Here is a 21,456-nt window from a genome sequence, read left to right on the forward strand (position 1 = left end):
CACATGTGAAAACTTGAATCATATTTCAAGGCTGCAATGGACCTTGGTTTATAAAGTTTAACTCCCTCATTGTTAGAGTGACACTGAGGTCTGAAGAAGGGAAACAGCTTATCTACATTGGCATCATTGGCAGTGGCAGACTGACCAGCACAAGTCAGGTTTTCTCAAACTGAATGTACCTGATAGAATTTGGCTATGAATAATGAAAATAATAATTTTGGGGTACTTAAAATACAGGTATCTGGGCCTTATCTTTAGAGATTCAAATTGGGTGGAGCTGGGAAGGTACCCAGAATTTACTGTTGATGATACTACAGCTGATCTGAGAACTACACTTGAAGAAACACTATGGAAATTCTTTAAGACTTAACAATTTCCAAAATAAAATGTAAAGTAGTGTGAGAATTTCAAATTCAGAGCTTTAAAGACATTGTTTTTCTCCCCATTGCTTCTAAGATATTCATGTGTTCATGGCAAACACACAATCAACAAAAGTCAAAGTCTGCTGCCTGTCCAGGCATGACTTTGAATGTCACAAGGAGCCCCTGCAAAGGGTTGGAAATATAAGCCTCTGGCCATTTTCTCATGTTACAAAATTATCTAGCTAATGTATTTCTAAGGCAGTGAGAAGAATATTTCATTCCAGGAAATATCTGAAACAGCAAAATTGCTTAAACTACTAATGTTTTATTTCTAATACAAATAAAATTTTCACATGTATAGAGATTTGCTTTTCAATAATGTATTTACTTATTTATTCAATGAACATTTCCTAAATATCTACCAAGCAAGCCTTTAGTCAACATCTGCTGCATAATAAATGTCTTCAAAATGTCTCCCAAAACAGACTTGATAATTAATTGGAAAATGAAACTGGAAGTTATGGGGATTAGGTGCACAGTTTTATTACCTTATACAGCAGTATTTGTAATTACAACAAAACATACAAAAATGTTTTATATTAATATAATACTAAAGAAGTTCAATGCTTATAAATATTTTAATGGGCTTCTGAATTAAGGAAAATTTACTTAGGTACAATAACAAAGCAGTAATTGGAATCATAGTTAACTCCAACAGAAAATAAACTTCATAGGTTACGATTTATAGGAAGCCCACTAATTCAATTATAATGACAGTCTTGTGTTTTACATTTAGCCTTATATGCTCCTTTATGAATTCTCTACAAAGCATATATGAAGCTTGAATGAAACAGGTCCCAAATTTTAATTAACCTTGATGAAATGCGACAGATTACTGATTTAACTCAATTGAGAGTATGGAATTATCATGTCTAAAGCAAAGATGACCCCAAAAGATTTACCATTATGCGTTTGAGTATGTACTCATATCCTGTCATTTCAGATTATTTTGACTTATTTGTTGTTTCTCCATCTTGTTCTATAAAGGATTTAAGGCTCTTATTTCAAATTAAGGTTTGCTTTTCAGACTTTTTCTGATGAAAGAAATAGTTGGATCTCCATCAATAGATTCACAGTTGACAGACCAAGTTCTGTCCATGGCTTTACTTTATTTTCTGGAGGGCACTGCAAAGGATTCCAATTTCACCTACAAAGAAAAACACCCTCAAAATGGGCCACTCATATAATAAACAAACACTCTTCAAGTATCCACAGTGCAAAGCACTGGGGGATAAGTGGGCTTCTTGGATAAGCTGGATACCACCCCAACTTTCAAGGAGCTTTCATTATGGTATAAGTACTTGCATGTTTTAGAAAATGCCAGAGCCATTAATGTAATCAGCATCCCTTTTCCATAGGTCACTTCCCAGGGAAGGACTTAACAGGTCTCTCCCCAGGCAAATTATTAGCCGTTCCATTCCTCTTTTACATTACCATCTACAGATGCTTCAGGAAGCAAAATCATTGAACCTAATAGTATGGTTCACACAAAACTCGAGTGTCAGAATCACCTGAGGTCTATAAACTCCCAAGAGTTATCACAGATTTGGTAAATTTAGCCTTGGCTATGACTCAAAGCTATTAATTTTTAGCTAGCTTTTCATTTGATTCTGATGCACATTCAAAGTTTAGAATCCATGGTTTAAGCAGATAACTCAATTTAGATGGCAAGATCACTGGATGAAGGTGTGAGGCAGCCTTCCATTTATGCCATGTTCTCACATACCAAGTAAATGAGAATGGAAAGGAGAATATTTTAAACATAAAGAACTGCATGGGCAAGAGTTAAGAGTCAGGAAAGAGCATGAGAACTAAAAATTGATCACTGTTGCTGGAAGAGAATGTGAAGCGCTAGAGAGATAATCAGGTGATAAATGAAGTAACCCTGTGACATTCTTAAGAGCAATTATTATAATATTCTCATTACGAAAGAAGAGTGGAAGGTCAACAGATGAGCCACTGGACAGCTTATAAAGTGGATAGAACCAGGAAGAGTGATACCAACTGGTCACTTTGAGTAGAAGGGATGGAGAGGTGAAGGAGAAAAAGGAACATGGCGGTGACAGGCTAAGTGTGGAAAGGTAGAATGATGGTGGGAGGTGGAGTGGAATCTAGGAAGGTCAAAGGAAAAAGGACACAAAGGTAATTCCTATCTTTTTGTCAAGCTCTCCTCCATCAGTGAACCCATGGCTTAAATGGAGATGCTTTTCTCCTTAATTAAATATTTCAATAAATTTCTTATTTTTCCTATGGCAATGGTAAGGAAACACAGTCTTCTATTACTGAGAAACAGAGTGGCCTTGTAAGGTGTAAATTACTTACTGTTAATGGAATCAGCCAAAATCTTAAGCTGCTGGGTATTGTCCAAGACCTCAATCCTTTGGGTGTATGGGTCATAGCGAACTGAGAAGGGCCGAGGGATTGTGGCAGCAAAGTTCCTAAAACCAAAACCACAGGCTTGAGTGAAGGGCACCATTTGGAGAAAGGTAACCTTAAGAGAATTCTCAGTGACATTTTACTTCTCTTTTAGGAATACGGACACCTCCCTAGAACATGGTCTTCAACAGCCAGGGCTGAGGAGGGGAATGGAGTTTTAGTGAGTCTTCTTAGGAAGCCTTCTTGTGTGTATGCGTATGTACAAACACGTATATACACATATTTAGTCACTTAGCTCCAAGAAGACAGAGGTAGCTTACAGTGAAAGCACTGAATACAATAAAGCCACAAACTCCTATCATTAAATAAAATCAAGAGTGAGTAAAATCTAGCTAAAGAATGCTATATATAGAAAAAAAAAAAAAAAAAAAAAAAACCTCTGAAATGCTTGACAGTCAATGCAGAGGGAAATGGCTCTCAAGTGGTGAAGAAAGCACCTTCTATGTACCAAGAACTATGTTAAGTTCTAACTGCCCAATGCTCTTTACAAATATCCTTCTTATTTAAGCTTCACAAAAACCTTAGCAGAAAGGCACCATTACCATACCCATTTTATGGATGAGGAAACAGGCTTGGGAAGGCTACGTGACTACTAAGGCAATACCGTCAGTAAGTTAACTAACTGGGAAGGAACCCAGGTAGTCTGACTCTGGCCTGGACCCTTTGCTTTCTTGCCTTCCCAATACCTTACTCCTGGATCTGGGAGAAATCCACCATGAGGGCCTCTATGAGGGACATCATGCAATACCAATAACAAGATGTTCCAAAGTAATCACAAATTTCTAAGTTGGCCTCTGGTGAACATATAAGCTGCCGTACTGAAAATACAGTGTTACAGGAGACAGTAGGGACCTCCAAGTTTGGCAAGAGTGGCTCCCCAAGTTCCAAGTCAAGCTGCCTAGGCTGAAACCCTGCCTCTGTCTATTACAGCCCTTGTGACCGTGGGCACAGGGGACCACTCTTCTGTACCCCAATTTCCTCTGTAAAATCGGGGCAAGAGTAATAGCTGCCCCGGGGGTTGCAGCAAGTGCTGTTATACTATGGAGTAAGTGCCCCATCAGTGTTAGTTGCTACCTTTAATGAAGAACAAATGGCCAGGTATGTATTTCCACCTCTTCTTCTCTGAAAAGAGCGGTCTCAGTCCAGCTAGTGGCATGAGCCATGTGTTACACATCTGTAATTTTGCCTGCTCTGCACCTCTTCCTCCTTCTTCCCATAAAGCAGCTCATTTTTTGCTTTGGGTGATTTACTCCTACCCTACTAGGTGTGTATCAGTCCAGAAGTCAGTATTTGGTGCCAGCCATCCTCTGGCGAAGAGGTAGCACGTGAACCCTGCTCAGCCAATCACATCTCTGCCTACAATTTGAATCTTGAAATTCCAAGTGGTTAGAATTGGTTGCTCTTGGCTGGGACGCTCTGAGAGAATCCAAAGGGATGCACAGATTCCTTGTTTTGAAGCCTGTCCTTTAGCATTCTCTTTGACTCTCTGAACCACTTCTCAGCAGAATGGAGTTTTCATGGTTGTTTCCCTTGAGGCCTTGGTACTCACAGGCCTGTGTCCTGGCAAGCTCTTCCCTGCTGGTCTGGGACCGATCACATGCTGATTAGAGAGCTGTGTCCAGGAGGGCTCATCCAAATATTATCTTGGTATGACAGGGTGCTCATCAGCACTGCCTCTAAGCCCCAATGCCTGGGTCCAAACCTTGGGCCTTGGAGGAAGAGGAGGATGGTGCTGGAAAGTGTCTAGGCTTCCAGTTTAGGAGAGAACTAAGAAAGCAGAGCAGGAAGGACCTGAGAGCTCTGGACAGAGCTGGAGACATAGTCATTTTAGGCCAAACCAAGTAGATTTGTGGGCCAGCATTTTACCTTTAATTATCTAAAGATAGAAGTAGACATAATTTAAGGAATATCTATTTTAAAAGAAAGAAACTTAGTCCTCTTTAAGGTCTCTTTATTCCAAAGGATTCTCAAACAAATGTTAGCTGGACCTGTCTTATCCCACAATCTTACCTTGCAAATATAAGGTAAGTGAGTGAGTTGTGTCAAAGGGATAATTTTCATCTTTCCTTGTGAGGGGCCTGGGGAGGATGGAATTTGGATTTAGAAAGGAAGAACTAAGATGTATGTTCATTTGTGACTTTGAGTTTCTCCCTCATGTCTCTCTTTTCAAAAGTGTGAATTTCTTTGAGAAGTCATTAATTCTACCACCACTCCCCGCCATTCCTCCAACCTCTCAGAGTCCATAGATAGGGTTGAAAGCTAACACACTCAGCTTCATAGACTCCCAAAGGCCCGTATGTCCCATGCCTGTCATCCATCACTGATGAGATTTTTTTAAGTGTTAACATACAATGAGTATTAGGATATCCATGTCCAGGTTGACCCTCTGCCCAGTCTGTCTCCTGCTTGGGTGCAGGAACTGTGCACTCAGAGGGCCAGTAGTCTCAGAGTCCCAGCACTGCTCCATCAGCCTCTTGCTGAACTGCCTCTGAGATTAATGCCTCCACCAATTATTTATTGAGTGCTTACTCTGTGTCAGGTATTGTTCTAGGGGCCGGAGGAAAAACAGAAAATAGAAAGAACAAAATTTCTACCCTCATAGAGCTTACCTTATGTAATATATTACAAGTTAATAAGTATTACAGAAGCACTGTAATACTTGGCAGGGATGAGTAGAAATAAGTTGGTTAGAGAAAGACATACGGAGATTAAATTTGGGTAAAGATACAAAGGAGGAAGCACGTTTTGTAGGTGTTTGGGAGAAGGAAGTGATGAAAGGACTTCCTAGGTTATAAGACTTCTTTGATTTTGTGGGGAGACTTCTGTGGCCTCTCTGTATGCAGGAGGGTTCAGTATCTGGACTTGGTGGTTGCGTTGAACAGGGACCAGGTGGCAGGGGTGTGTGCAAAGGTCAGCACGCCCAACCTTCCAACGGAGAACGGAAAAAAAGGAGGGAGGATGGAGAACATGGGAGAGAAACTGTCTATGGTACAAAGTTGCAGTAGGCATTGGAGTCCACTCTCCTGGCCAACCACCCACAGATGAGTGCCACCAGCCAGGAGGCCCCCAGAGCTAGTGGCTCACCTTTGTCACCACCTCACCTTACTTTCTCCTTGGCATCATTAAAACTCTCCGCCACATAATACAGGGGCTGGAACTCCGTAACAGTGTACTTTTGGATGGCTGTCTTCTCCAGCTCCAGGGGAAGGAGCTTTGGCTTGTCTGATAAGCAGTGCTGTAGACCCCAAGTGACAAGTTATTATCACTGTTAAATAAGGATCAGTATTCCCTACTGCATCCCAGAGGCCATTTGTGCCCCTTCTCTCATCTCACCCCGATTCCTTCTATATCACGGCCCAAATGCAGTGAGCCAAATTACTTTGCACATACTAGGTTCTACCCTTCATAGCTCATCTAAAACCTACAGCCAAGGGAGAAAGGAGTAATTCATTCCAATTACTTTCAAGTAAGGTGGTCAATAGATGATGTGGGAGCCAACCACACTTTCTGGCATGTGTTTGCATACTCACAAGGCTGCATGCATAGGTCAGTCTTGGAATCAGGAGGCCCTTTCTCCCCAGAGATACGTGTACTTGCAATTCCATTTCTATCTGTAACACCCACAGCCATAATCAAATCATAGCTGCTAAGGTACCAATCACTGAATGAGTACCCAGGTTGCATGTCAAAATGGATACAAATAGGGTTTCAACAATATCGAAAGCACAATAATGGTTTTCTGTACCCACCACTTTTAAATCCATCCACCACTTTTAACCACTGTTAAGGTCATACCTGTAATTCACCAAAGGATGACAGGAGCCCAGCACCATATGCCTTTATGGAGTCTCCTTGTTTGCAGAGCCCAAATTCCACAGTAAACCAGTAAATCTGGAATAGAAAGTCAATCTGAGAGCACACTGTGATGGTTAATTTTATGTGTCACCTTGAATGAATGAAGGGATACCTGGATAGCTAGTAAAGCATTATTTTGGGGTGTGTCTATGAGGGTGTTTCTGGAGGGGATTGGCATCGAGCCAGTGTAATGAGTGGGGAAGATCTTTCCTCAATGTGGGTGGGAACCACCCAATGGGTTGGAATCCCAGATGGAAGAAAAAGGCAGAGGAAAGCCACATTCATATTCTATCCCTCTTAGAACCAGGATACCCTGTTTCTCCTGCCCTTGGACATCAGAACTCCAGGCTCTCTGGTCTGTGGACTCTGGGACTCGCACCTCATCACCACCCAGGAGTTCTCAGGCCTTTGGTCTCAGACTGAGAGTTATACCATCAACTTCCATGAGTCTGAGGCTTTTGAACTTTGAATAATCTACGCCACTGACTTTTCAAGTTCTACAGCTTGCAGCCAGCATATTGTGGGACCTCTCAGTCTCGATAACTGTGTAAGCCAGTTTCCCTAATAAGTCCCGTCTCAGATTCCCCTCTCTCTCTTTATCTCTCTCTCTATACATCTCACTGGTTCTTTTTCTCTGGAGATCCTTGACTAGTACACATCCCAAAGAAGGAGAAGGCAGCAACTGCCCCAGTGCCACGGACAAGATTGCCCACGTAGGAGCCTGTGCAGGTTTGTTCTCTAAATCAGCATGACCTGTGATCATGTCTGTGTGTCCTGTGTCTCACTCTATCCAGTCACCTGTTGAATCGAATGTTGGCTGAATGTAAAGAGTGATGGAAAATATCAGGTGGTACTAAGAAGCCCCAAAAGGAGACCTCCAACAATTTGTTCTCCATATGACAGGAACTCTTCTATCTCTTTTGTCTGTGGTGTCAACTAGATGGAGATGTTCCTCAGATGCTCTGAAGCTAGTAGAGCTCATCAGGCACAACAGTGGGAGGTAGCAGATTAGGTAGTGATAGAATCAATGAGGAGAATCTCCCATCATCTATGCTAAAACTTCGGGGTGTTTCTGAAGTCAACTACTGCATTTATCTCCCCAAATAACCAAGTATTTTTCTTTCAATAACCCACAGGCCAATATGTCCTAGAGAGTTGGCCTGAAAAAAAGAATATGGGAGTTCTGGGACTAAGAGGAACCCAGAGCTCAGTTAGCTGCTAGAGACAGTCACAGTTTTGGAGAATTAGGGGTAGGTTATTAGTTACATCTGTTTATTGGACTAGAATATGTTAAACCTGGGAGGGCTGTCAGAGCTCAGTCAGTCTGACCTCCTCACATACAGGTGAGGAGTCTTCAGCCCAGGAAGGTAAGGCAACATGCATGTAGTTACACAGCAAATTAAGGGCAGCAAGAATCCAGAACTGTTCCCCAACCAACCAGTAACATTTTTCCAATCAGTAACAATATTTTAGAGAAGTCGAATTGGTGATAAGTCATTTTAATATTGTTATGGTAGATAACATGATGCTTTGAGTTCCAAATTTATTTTCTTTGTAGAAATGAGAAATTCTATCCAGCTCTGTAGCTTCTTTGAAAGCCGCTCCTTGTATCTCTGAAGCCTCTGGCATTTAAAAACCCATGTTCACAAAAATTTAAATAATTAAATTTAAATAGTTAAATTTTTAGTTGCTTTTGAGATGGGCAAGATATGAGCTATTGCATTTCATTTTTAGAGATAAGGAAGAAAAAGCCACTTGTCCAGGGCCTAAAAGCAGCTGTCAGTGAGAAAATAACCTTCTGGGAGTTTTTAGCCTTTCTGACGGAACGAGTTCATAAGCTTCTAAAACTGATATATCTTAATAATAGATTTGCACTCATTGGCAGTCCATAATTCAATTATAAACGTTTATTTTTCAACTTCCAGCACAGGCAATGTGGCTAGTGGCTGGGGTGGGATGTAGTAAAATTAGAAATGAGTATGAAGGAAGGAAATCACCTGCTATGCAGAATTGCTGCTTCTATAGCCCCAGTGGACAAGTGTCATCAAATATACTCAGGAGAGGAAAGTGTTCAGCAATAACGGGAAAGCCCACCCCTGTTTCTCCCTCGTATCTGAGAAAGAAAAAATCCTAATGCATGCTCTGGTGTGAAAGTAGAGATGTAAACATTCCCTCTTCAAAGTTCTGGATCCAGATTACTTCATACACACACTTTATGCCAAAGGTTTTCAAGGGCTACTGTTATAGCCTGTTGGTGGGTTCAAGATACCGCTTAAAATTTAAGAGATGTAAACATCTGCAGGTAGCTGATTTCAAAATCAAATTATTAAGGAGAAATCAATCAAAATGTGAAGTTTCACTTGTGCAAATGTAATCCACCACATTCTGATTTTTTTTCCCCAGATAACCTGGCTTCCAGGGGAGTAGCAAAGCTTCAAAGACCTGAGGGCCATAGCCTATAGCACTCCCACCATCCACCCAGGGAGAGAAGGGACTTACTGTAGCGAGCTTTTCAATGTACTCATCAGGTGCACCCAGAGAGGCAAGGCCAATTTCCTGTAATTGGGGGAAAACAGAGTCACTGGAGTAGCTGGTGTCTGGCTGTCTTTAACATTCACCCATAGAGCCAACCTGGTACTTGGCCATAAAAAGGTGATGGGTGGCCAGATGCCTTCAGAACGGCCCACATGGACCCTGAGTGTGGTGTCAAGTCTTTCCTGCCCACATGTTATAGAATCACAGATCTCCAGGGCAGGGAGACCCTTTCACCCTCACTTAGTCCTTTGTTTTCACTTTATAAGTGAGGAAACTGAGGCACAGAGACGGGAAGTGACTTGCTCATGGTCACAGGGTTGGTTAGTATCTAAAGCTTCTTCTCTTGACTCCAGCTCAGTGATTATTCATCAGCAGAACATTCCTGGAGTGTTAAATTAGTCTTAATCATGTACCCTGGAAACTTCACAGGAGAACTGCAGATAAGTGGTGACATCGGTCCAGGCATACATATAACTGGAGAGTCTAACACGTCATCGATTAATTCTCACCACAGCTTCTGTTGCAGAATTCCTCTATTGGTCTCTTTGTCTCTTTTACAGCACTTACTGCAGCCTGCCTTGTGCGTATGTGTCTTTCTTACTGTATACACTAATGCATTCTTGAAATATTAAGTTCATTCGATGTGCCAGGCAGTGTATAAAATCAGTAAAGGCATCTTGTGAATTCTAGTGGAGACAGACAATAAATAATGAACGTATACATAACTATGTTAGAAGAATACAAGTTCTTTGGAAAGAAGAAACAAAAGAAGAAATAAACAAGAGGGACTAAGAGCTCCAGGGGATTGAGAGGAGGCTTCGATTTTAAATAGGGTTCCAGGGTAAGCATTGTTGAGAAGGTGATATTTGTGCACAGACTTGAAGGAAGTGGGGTTGTTGGTTATACTGACATCTGAGGGAAGAACATTGTAGGCCAAGCATATAGCCAATGCAAAAGCTTGCATTTCTTTCCCAAGAAAAGGAAGTGTTGTTTGGGTCAAGAAACAGGGAGGAGCCAATGTGGCTAGAGCAGGATTAGTGAGGGGGCAGTGGCAGGTGATATCAAAGAGGGGTCCAAAGCCAGATCATGTAGAATATTTTTAGACATTTTAGGGCTTGAGCTTTTCCTTTCAGTGAAACAGGAGCCATTGCATGGTAATGAGCAGATAGAAGGTCATGATCTCACTTGTGTTATCAAGTACTCCTTCTGGCTGCTATGTGAGAATAGATGGTAGGAGTTGAGGGTAGAGGCAGGACACCAGGAGACTGGATGGTAGACAGGGAACCAGGAGACTGAAGGGGCTGAGGGTAGACAGGACACCAGGAGACTGGAGATGTGGAGGGTAGACAGGGCACCAGGACACTGGAGAGGTGGTGGGTAGACAAGACACCAGGAGACTGGAGAGGCTGAGTGTAGACAGGACACCAGGACACTGGAGAGGTTGAGGGTAAACAGGACACCAGGCCACTGGAGACATGGAAGGTAGACAGGAACCAGGAGACTGGAGAGGTGGAGGGTAGACAGGACACCAGGACACTGGAGAGGCAGAGGGTAGACAGGACACCAGGACACTGGAGAGGTTGAGGGTAGACAGGAACCAGGACACTGGAGAGGCTGAGTATAGACAGGACACCAGGAGACTTGAGAGGTGGAGGGTAAACAGGACATCAGGAGACTGGAGAGGTGGATGGTAAACAGGACACCAGGAGACTGGAGAGGCTGAGTGTAGATGGGACACCAGGACACTGGAGAGGTTGAGGGTAAATGGGACACCAGGAGACTGGAGGAGGCCAGGGTAGAGACCACTAGATGGGGCCAATGAGGAGGCTACTGCAGTCACCAGGATGAGAAATGATAGTGGCTGAGACCAAGTTGGTAGCAGTAGACATAATTGAAATGGTCAGACTCTACACATATTTTGAAGGTAGAACACACAGGATTTTCTGAAAGATTTGTTGTGGGGTTAAGAGAGAAAGGAGCTGGTAATGTCCCAAAGTACTTATGGTTTGATCAGCTGGAAGGGTGGAGTTCCTGTGAACTGATAGAGAAAAAGCTATCCTGGAGAAGGTTTGCGAAGGAAGATCCATAACTCAGTTTTGGACAGTATGATACAGATTTCTTATAGACATCCAAGGGGAGATGTTGAATAGGCAGTTCAATATGTAAGTCTGAATTTTGGGATGGAAGTCCTGGCTGGAGATATAAATGTGTCCATCATCAGAGTAGAGATGGTATTTAAAGCAATGAAATTGAGTGAGATCACCAGAGGAGTGGGTGTAGACAGAGATGAAGACTATGATTAGACTCACTTTGAAGCAAGAAGCTACATGGTCTATATCTGTATCACTCCCTGGGCCAAGTCCAGAGCCTGGTTTGGATTAGGCTTATAAAATGCTTTCTGATTTAGAGTGAACCGAATTCAAATTGTTAGCCTGGATCTGCTCTGCTGACCCTCAGCCATCTCCAATCCATCTACCCGCCCAGACATACCACAGTCTCAATTCAGCTAGAAACCACTGATAAATCCAAGACCAAAATGGCGCCTTGTTCTCTTAGTCACCATTCTTTGTGAGCCTAGAGCTTGCCTACAACAAGGGGCCCAACATCCCTGTGCTTCAGTTCCACTCCATCCTGTACTGTAGTGGGAAGCAAGTCCTTCCTCTGTTTAACAAGGAATGTTCTCAGGAAACTTTCAACACGTCTCACTGCCTTGGGACCATCCAGATCAAAATTGGAACCATGTGACACTGATGCCCCCAGGAGCTCCTGTTTGTTGACTTGAGTAACCATCCACTCTTCTGTGGGGTTCCCCAAGTGGAAATGGCTTAAGAAGGACTGCCACTTAGCCTCTGACTTCATAAACTAGCTTCTGGTGGTAAGAATAAAAGTTTCCTATTCTTCAAGGAAAAACTGATTGTTTTGGGGCCATAGTAACAAATCCAGATTTTAAAACTGTCCCAAGCAATCAAAGATATCTTGGCAGCCTAACCACACTTCTGAATGTCATTGGTGATCCTTCTACAGTTAAAGTTCAACTAATCCCTAAACACTCCCACTTCCAAAAGTCCAACAATCTTTGAACTCCATAATTCCTCAAACCTCACATAAAAGTAATTTTTCCTTTTGTTTAGAGAGGCTGCATCTTACAAGTACAGTTTTCCTTCACTTAGCAAGCAATAAATTCCAGTTTTTTGTTTGTTTGTTTCAAATATTTACTGGTAGCTTCCTTATTTGACCGTGGGAATGTTTATTTCTTTCAGCTAAGGGAAAATGCCCATTAAATTCACACATGATCCCATTATTCTGAAATCCCAATACTTGGCTCAGCATTTGCTCATAGGTCATTCCATTTGATCCTCATGCTTCTTTGTGAGGAAGCTGGCTGGTGCAGAGGGCTTTTGACTGATCCACATTTATTAAAAAGGAGGCACAGGGTGGCTGATAATGTAACTCCAGGTCATACAACTGGTTAGTGGCAAGGTTGGAGCCTTGGTACATCAGAACACCATTCAACCTTCTCATGATCCCAGCTACCAAACCATGGTTTTAGGCTGCCTCTCAGTGCCTGGAGAGAATTAGTAGAATTATTTTACTGAGCCCAAAACTTTCTTTTTTGGCCAGGTGTGGTGACTCTTGCCTGTAATCTTCTCACTTTGGGAGGCTGAGGTGGGAGGATTGAGGTCAAGAGTTTGAGGTCAGCCTGGGCAACATAGTGAGACTCTGTCTCTACAAAAATTTAAAAATTCAGCCAGGCATGAAAGCACGTGCTTGTAGTCCCAGTCACTCAGGAGGCTGAGGTGGGAGGACTGCTTGAGCCCAGAAGACTGAGGCTGCAGTGAACCATGATTACTCCACTGCACTCTAATCCAGCCTGGGTGACAGAGTGAGACCCTGCCATAAAAATAAAAAATTTTTTTTAAAAAAAGCTTTTTTTTTTTTGAGCTTGTTAACCACTGTGAAAGATGAATGAAATTCTAGGTTGCAGGGTTGCAGCTTTGATGATGGTGATAAGATATTCAGCTCATTTTTATTTCTTTGTTAACTGTAAGTCAGGGTTTCAGCATTGAATTCTTGGCAATGTCATCTCACTTAATTCAAGCATATACACAAATAACTGCCTGACAAGGCAGAAAGTTACAATGGCCCTGAAAAGGTGAGGGGAATGCACTAAGAGATTGGAAGAAGGTGAGGTAGTTCCTGCATGGGCATCAGGGAGGCTTTCATGCATGAAAGGCTCTAGCAGGAAAAATGAGATTAGTATATTGAAGAACACACATATGATTCAGAGGATGAGTGATGCACCAACACCATGCTTGATCTCTGAAATGGGTATTTAGCTTCCCAGAACCACTCACCCATTTCAGGTGGGATCATAGAACTGTACCTGGTTTCCACTCTTGCAGAGGGCATGAGGGCCCCTCCCTGGGCTCAACTCATTTGAGAAATTCAGGTCACAGACCTATAATTAGAAGGCTAAAAAATCCATTCCTTACCTGGGAAAACTGGGCAAAGCTGCGATCTGAAAACAAGGGCACGTGTCCCAACAGCTCATGGCAGATGTCACTGAAAGACAGAAAGCACAGAGAGCTTGGAGGGGAGGAGGTTTAAGCCAAGCCAGACTCAGTCTTTCCATGTGAGGAATGGGTAGAAAGAATGGAAATAACTCTTTTAGGCTTATAATCTCTCTCCCAGGAATAACTGATATGCAGAGGTTGGGATCAGAAAAGGTAAGGTAAAAGATAAAAAGAAGAAAAGGAAGGAAAAATAAGAGACAGGTACAGGGCAGGGCACAGCAGCCAAGGGTCTTAGGAGTATGCCCAGTGGGGTACAGGGCAGAAGAGCTAATATTTCTGTGGACATGCTCCCATATACCTAAGCAAGCTATGAGTCATGAACACTTCTCATCCTGTCTTCTCCCTGGTATTGACTTCCCTGGGCAGATACAATATGCTCAGCTATTCCACTGGGAACTAAAACAAAAACAGTGCTGCTCTTCTCTTAGTCTGGAGGTGGACAGCAGTGAGGGAAGAAAACCTACCTTTACTTAATATTTTATGTGCTATGTCCATTTGGAACAGGTCTTTTTGGATTTGTAGCAATGAACTTTATGGGCAAGGAAAAATAATTTTGGATGTTCTACTGAATTTTTTATAAGTTGCATAAGTTTTATCAGACTAAGGGGATAACTAAACACCCAAGTAAGAAGCATAATGGCTGCCATTCTCTCCCTCTACCCAATACACAATCTAGGCAAAGAAAGATAAGAGTAATCTAGATGTATACTTAGGAGGTATTGAGATAGCTTGGCTGCCACTTGTTCCTGTTCTCATTTGCCATTTCATAGCTTTGACTTTGGAACTTGATTGGGATCTCTCATTCTCACTGCCAAGGGAGTTCTGAGTTATTGGATCACAGGATGCCCAAATCTCTAATCAGTCTGGTCTATCTACTTGGATGGAGAAAATCTCCAGAATAGATGAGTTGTTTTTAGTACTATCAGCAAACAGTCTAGACAACTAGTCCTATGGACCAGCCAGTAATGAACCCAAATCTCATTCTTGCAGCAGGAAAGGATGGTGCTCATTGTGCCTGGTAACTAGTAGCTGGAGGACAGTACTCACGGTTCGGGGGTGTACATGGGCTTGGATCCATGTCTGATGTACTGTGTGCAGTGGAAAACTCGGAAGGCCAGGCCACCCAAGAAATCCCGAGAGGAAAGCAGGCCAGCCACAGGTCGGAGGCGGAAACCAGTGCAAGCTGGGATGCAAAGAAGAAAGAAAACTCAAAGCTCTTCACCACTGAGCCAGAAGTACTAGGAGACCTTCAGGTAGTGGAGTAGCACACATAATTGCCCAGGGACATAGGCTTTGATGCTAGGCAAACTTGGCTTCAGATGTCTGCCTCGCTGCTTTCTAGCTAGGTGATCTGATCAAGTAAATTCACATTTCTGAGCCTCAGTTTCCTCATCTGCATAATGTAGACAGATACCTCTTAGAAATGTTTGAAGAATAAAAAGAGCTAATGAATACAAAGTACTTAGCACAGAGTCTAGCACATTGGAAACATGCGATAAATTTAGCTTTCATTACCATTTGTTAGGGTGGAACAATTATTCCCTACTTCTCCTGCTTCTAGAGTGAAAAGGGAATTTGTACCTCATTTCCCAGAAGGTAAGAGTATGGATAGAGTGCTTCCAGCTTCTGTCCTGCACCTCACACAGTCCACCCCATGAGTAGCAGTGACCTGTCTGACTGGAGCATTTGGGAAGAAAATATGAATATTATCAATTTAACTCTTTCTGTACTGCTCTTTCTCTTTTGATTGCTCACAGAGGACCTCATTCCAGTCTGCTCTTGGCCATGCAATGGACTGTGCTGCATGAATTGCCAGGTAAGTTTACCTAATTAAGGGGGTAAAATATTAGCAAGTCCATTTGTGTGCACATCTATATCACATTCTCTAAATCGCTCAATTTTAAAGTTGACCTCTGATCACCATCTCTATGGTTCCTGTATCTGTCTCTCAATTTGTTCCAAACTTTAAAGGATAAGGACAATGACAGTGATAATGGTAATAATAGCTAACACTATATATTACCTACTGTATGTAAGACACTCTTTTAAGCTACTTTATGTGTGCTACTAATCCCCACAATAGCCCTATGAAGTAGACACTCTTATTATGCCCACTTTACAGATGGGAAAGCTGAGACAGAGATAGGTTAAAGGTTTCATTCAAGGTCACAGCCATAGGTAGTCTAGCTTCAAAGTCTGTTCTCTTAATTACTATTATATAGCTTCCCAACTGCTAGTATTACTGTTTTATTACTCTTATTATTGGCCATGGCAATGGGAGTAATTAGCTAAAGAAGTCTTTGAGATCTCCTTGCCTCTTGCCCCCTGTTCTCTATGTCTTCAGGCTGAAGCACACTCTGCTTGGACCCTTACTCCACTCTTTATCTAAGAAGCAAAGACTTTCTAATGGAAGGGACCCAAAAGGTCATCTAGCTCACCCCCGATCTGTCCTGGCTACAACTTCCCTTCCTGCCAAGTAATTTCCCTGGCTCATTGTCCCCAGAGTGGCTCATCTCTGCACAGCTCTGATGTATAGAAACTTTTGTAACCTGTAGTCTGTCTCCCTACTTTTGCTTATTCTACCTGGCACACAGTAGGTGTTCAATATGTGTTAGTTCATTGTTTTGTTTTTGCTAAATTAACATCCTCTTAGCAGAAAGAATAACACCTATTTCCCCTGAACATATACTGTATGGAGAGGCCTGCGACTCAATGTATTTACCTATTGAGCTACTCAGGTTTCAATTCAGTCCAAATTCACTGAATACCTGCTGTGTATGCAAGACTGTGCTGAGTGTTTTCATATGCAGCATCTTACTTCATTCTCGTAATTTCCCTATGGGAAAAGCTAAAGCGTTGATACAGTGTCCATTTGACAGATGACAAAACTGAGGCAGGTTTACTCAGCTGGAGGGTGTCAAAGGCAGGATTCATACCAGATGCACAGACTCAGAGCTCAGGGCTCTTGGCACCATCCCCAAAAATAGCACATTTCTTACACAAACACACACTCCTAACTCATAACACAGCAGGAGCTACAGGGAAAAAACAAAAAACAAAAAACTCAGTGAAACAGCTTGGGCTTTAAGTGTGAAAGAAAATACTTTTCAGGGACATGTACACAGCAAAATCCACAGCCTCAGGTGTTTGACTGAATGAAAGTGGATAAACACAGTAGAGACTGGAGGGAAGGTAGAGCACAGTGAAACTGAGTTCTTCCTGGAGGAATCAACCTGCATGCATTTCTACAATCACATGCTTTCATACTCGCCTCCACATACGTCTTCCCCTTCCCTCTCCTCTGCTTCAATCCTGCCCCCACTTTCTGCAGGGTCATTGACCCTCATGTGGACCTACTCTGCAGAAATTGAGAAACGTCTTCCAGCTGGGGAATGTTATCTTCACGGAAGCCACAGTACTTTTCAAGAAGTGGAAAAATGTGATTGTACTCGTAGCAAGCATGGGTTTTATACAAGGACTTCAGAGTCTTGAACACGGTACCCCATGTTTTCTTTTCTTCCTCTGTGTATTCCACTCGAGGAATGGGCTGCCCACTAGAATACAGACAAAAATAGGTGTCTCAAGCAGGGCAAGGGCACAGCAGAATGCATGTTAGGTTAGCAGAGGGAGTCGGAGGCCAGAACCTGTGAGCTGCCATCACTTGCTCCAGTGAATTTCATACATTATTTGAAAGAGAAAAATTACACATCTTGATACAGGAAACATTACTGTTTTGATTTCCCACATGAAATTGGCTAAGCAATGGTTAACCACTTTGATTAAGCAATGATACAGGCTGCATTGAGGATTTGCTCTCACTTTCAGGAAATCACTTGGTTTTTCTACTCTTCCAATTCTCTAACTGCTTACCTAGGGTGGAAATTCACTTACCTGCATGGGCCAGTCAGGTATCACAAAGGTGTAAAGTTTCAGAAATAAGGCAATAAGGAGAATGGTGGCCAGCTGGAGAATGCATTGCCTTTCTAAACCAGGGCATCTAAGTCCAGTTAAAGCAAAATAGTGTATTTTTATGGTGTTAACTAAAGCAATTATACCAGTGGGCTGAACTGGATTTAATATGTAGGCCACGAATCTGAGATCCCCTTTGTTTGGTAGGCATGCACTTATTGGGTTTGATATTTCTTCTCCTGTGAAGTTATAAAGGTATTTAAATACAGGCTAAGTAAGAGTCCACATTGTATACATATATCAAAACATCATGTTGTACACCATAAATATACACAATTTTTATTTGTCAATTAAAAAAACTAAATAAATAAATAAGTTCTAGATCAAGGATAATAAATATTGGAACAAAGGAGAGAAAATTTTATAAATCCATGCTAAGGTATAAAATGCCTTACACCTTCTCTACACTGAGCTTGTTCAAGTACATATGCCAGGCCCCACAGATTCTGAATCTCTTGGGGAAGGGAAGGCTCACGTATCTGGAGTCTAGTAAGCTCCCCACGTGACTCTGATGCAAACTATAGTTTAAAAGTCATTCGTTGTAAAAGTCCTTTTGAAAACCACCTGGGAAGGAGCTGTGTTCTGAACAGCACAAACAGATGAAAACCAAACAAAGCCTGACTTCAAAGACCAGTGACTCTTCCCTAGGCTGCAGGCCTATTTCTCTAACAGGAACACAGAGTCTGGGACAAAGTGAGACTGTTTATCTCAGAATTATGGATCATGATTAGGCTCCAGATTAGGTCTTTCTTGCCCTTTCAGAATTGTACCTCATCTAAACGCATTAGAGCACAGTCTTCGTTATTGTCTACAGATGAGTGACAGGGATTAGGCAAAAAGATAGCATTTTGCTTAAGTATTGAAAGCCAGACAAGTTCAGAAGGTCTTGTGGTAACCAGCAGTGATGGTGAAAAAAAAAAAAAATCAGGTAAGCTCTTGCCCAAGAACGTGCCATTATCAAGACTAAGAACTGATACAGGAGACGAATAGACTTTGGAAACAGACAGAGACTGTTCAATCCTTGGCCCTGCCATTACCTAGCTGTATCAGCTCAGGCAATTCAGCAAAAATCTCTAAGCCTTAATCTGCAGCTGCTACATGGGCTAAACATAAGTAACTATTTAAATTTAAGTCTAATACTATGTATAAAGTACCTAGTATTAGTACTGACAAATCCTAACAATTGGATAATTGATCATTACCATTATTACTGATTCTAATTTTAAAAGAAAGGCATCTGTTATTCCTGGCACAAATTTCAAGAGATGGTAACATCCTGAGCACCAAGATGTTCTGCTGGTTGACACCTGCTGTTCTAGGGACTCAACATCTGTTCCCCATTCATCAGTAAAGCACCTTTCTGCCCTCTCAGTCTGTGAGGTTCGGGTGAGGAGAGACTCCATTCCTACCTTCAGAAGTGGGCATGTGACCAGGCTAAGCAAATTGAAATCCCTCATTCCCCTGCATTGTGCCTGGCTGACAGATGGGCCTATGTCCTAATCAGAGTCAGTGGACTCAATGCTAGAACTGTGATTGACCTTGTTGGAAATAGACAGGACCTCTAACTGAGTTGAGGTATCAGCCTAGAGGTGCTAGGTTCCCTCTCCAAGAGAAATGAGGCCAAAGTCTGAAAGCAAGGCCAAAGCAAAGGACACCAGAGTCAGAGAGGCAAATAATGAGACACTGAATCCTGGACCTGCCTGAGCCTAAACGACCCCCCTTAAACTCTTCATTTATAGTATCCAGTAGAGCTTTCCTTTATGTTTGAATTGTTTTGCAGCTGAAAAATATAAGCTCCTATGATCCATTTTATCTATTCCTAGATAAAACTTAAAAGCCCAACCTCCACTCCAGTAATATCATCAAAACCTGCTGTAGCAGTCTTCCATATGGTTCTAGACACAATTCCTGGCTCTGCCTCCAATTCACCATTTTGAATCTTTACTCTTATATGGTCTCTTGGATTAATTCATTCGTTCAACAAATGTTAATTGAGCACTGTGACAAAACAGTCAATTACCCCTGCCCTCATGAAGTCCACATTTCCAGTAGAGGGAGACGGAAAGCCAACACAACTCCATTAGATGGTGAGAAATGCTACAGAGAAAAAAAGGACAAAGGTATAAAGAGTTTCAGAATGGGTTTTCACTTTTACATAGGGTGTAGAGAGGGGCATGGCTGAGAAGGTGACATCTAAATGAAAACCTGAGGAGATGAGGCCTTGGTGCTTCACTCTGGAGTCTTCCATTTAGCTTGAACATAACTATTTGAGATTCTGATTCCACTTTTCTGCAGGTTAATCTGGTTAGCACCAGTCCCTGAAGTCTAAAGCAGTGACAGCTGTATCCCCTTCATGCAGGTATTGGGGCTGCTCATCCCAAGCTTGATAGCAGTGGCTCAGCACTCCCTGCTTTCCTGGGAAAAGCAGGAGAATCTCAACTCTAACTCTGCTGCTTCCTAACTGAGTGAGACCTTGGTCAATTGTTAAAAAGCAAATCACAAACGAAAGCACAAAAATGTTAAAAATGTGACACTAAACAGACCATGTAAAGGACACAGGTTGACAAAATGAGGGTAGAAACAGAAAGGTAGAGTGTTGCCTTGTTTGACCTCAGTTGGAGATATACACCTCAGTAGAATCAAATTTTTTCTCCTGCTCTGTGCAAGTCCGAGAATGACTGTGAAAGTATACAATTTTGGGGTCACAAATACACTTAAGTAGGCAAATTCACAAAGTAGAATCTGCAAAAAAAAAAAAAAAAAAAAAAAAAAAAAAAAAAAAAAAAGGATGAACTATATCAGACCCTGAAGTAAGACTATTTACTATTTTGAGACTAATAGACTCTAGTAAGACTAGAGACTATTTTGAAGAAGAAAGACATAGTAAAAACAGCATCAAAAGCTTAAATGACATGAGATAAAGTAAGATCTGAAATAGGCTTTGAATTTTTTAAAAGGCGAACCCTTAACTAGCTACATGACCTTTGGCACATCAGTTAATCATCTGGGATTCATCTATAAAACGTGAGAAATTGACTAAAAAATTTTAACGTACTTCTGAGAGTCCAGCCATCTATAGATGATTTTCAATAACCAATGCAAATGATTAACATGCAGGATTGTGAGGTGATTCACCAATTTCACTCTTCTTCATAAGGTTTCACATTTCTATGAGAAGGAGGTTGAGGAGGATCTGTCTTCGCTCTCCCCAAGTCCCAGCAACCCAGAAGTAAGTGAATGTACTTTCTAAGCACCTCCTCCTTGATTATATGAAGTGCAGTTTCTAGACTCTAGGAGTCCCCAGACACTCAGAAGAGTGGCTAAAAATACCCTTAGAATTCAACAAACCTGAGTTTAAAACCTGATTATGTCACATACTAGCTACATGATGTTGGCAACTTACTGAACCTTTGTAAGCTTTGATTTCCCCATCTGAAAAATGAGAAGTTATTATTATTAAGGCTGAACAAAATGATATATACAAAGCATGTACCAAAGCCCCCAGACACATAGCAAGAAGATAACAAGTATGATCTGTTATTGCTGACTATCTGAAGGACTCTTGCCTGCACCCGCTTTGATGGTGTCCACCTGACTGTGCTGGGGCAAAGGTGGGGTCAGGAGAGGGAGGTCACCATCTTCTGTGAATCCTGCTCAGCAGGATC

The 21,456-nt window shown here is 42.0% G+C and overlaps 1 protein-coding gene across 1 annotated transcript in view; it reads right to left on the reverse strand.

Moving 5' to 3' along the window:
* Positions 1–671: 671 nt before the first annotated feature.
* PAH (phenylalanine hydroxylase) overlaps positions 672–21,456 on the reverse strand; it is a 71,317-nt gene continuing 50,532 nt past the window's right edge. Inside the window, exons 6-13 of the mRNA XM_050750224.1 lie at positions 17,180–17,376; positions 14,870–15,005; positions 13,742–13,811; positions 9,213–9,269; positions 6,654–6,749; positions 5,960–6,093; positions 2,745–2,860; positions 672–1,569 (exon numbers count right to left, since the gene is read on the reverse strand). Of these exons, the coding sequence (XP_050606181.1) occupies positions 1,526–1,569; positions 2,745–2,860; positions 5,960–6,093; positions 6,654–6,749; positions 9,213–9,269; positions 13,742–13,811; positions 14,870–15,005; positions 17,180–17,376 (850 nt within the window). The 3' untranslated portion in view covers positions 672–1,525. The remainder of the gene's footprint in view (positions 1,570–2,744; positions 2,861–5,959; positions 6,094–6,653; positions 6,750–9,212; positions 9,270–13,741; positions 13,812–14,869; positions 15,006–17,179; positions 17,377–21,456) is intronic.

The sequence above is a fragment of the Macaca thibetana genome, chromosome 11, assembly GCF_024542745.1.
Source record: "Macaca thibetana thibetana isolate TM-01 chromosome 11, ASM2454274v1, whole genome shotgun sequence".
In the NCBI taxonomy this organism is placed as follows: domain Eukaryota; kingdom Metazoa; phylum Chordata; class Mammalia; order Primates; family Cercopithecidae; genus Macaca; species Macaca thibetana.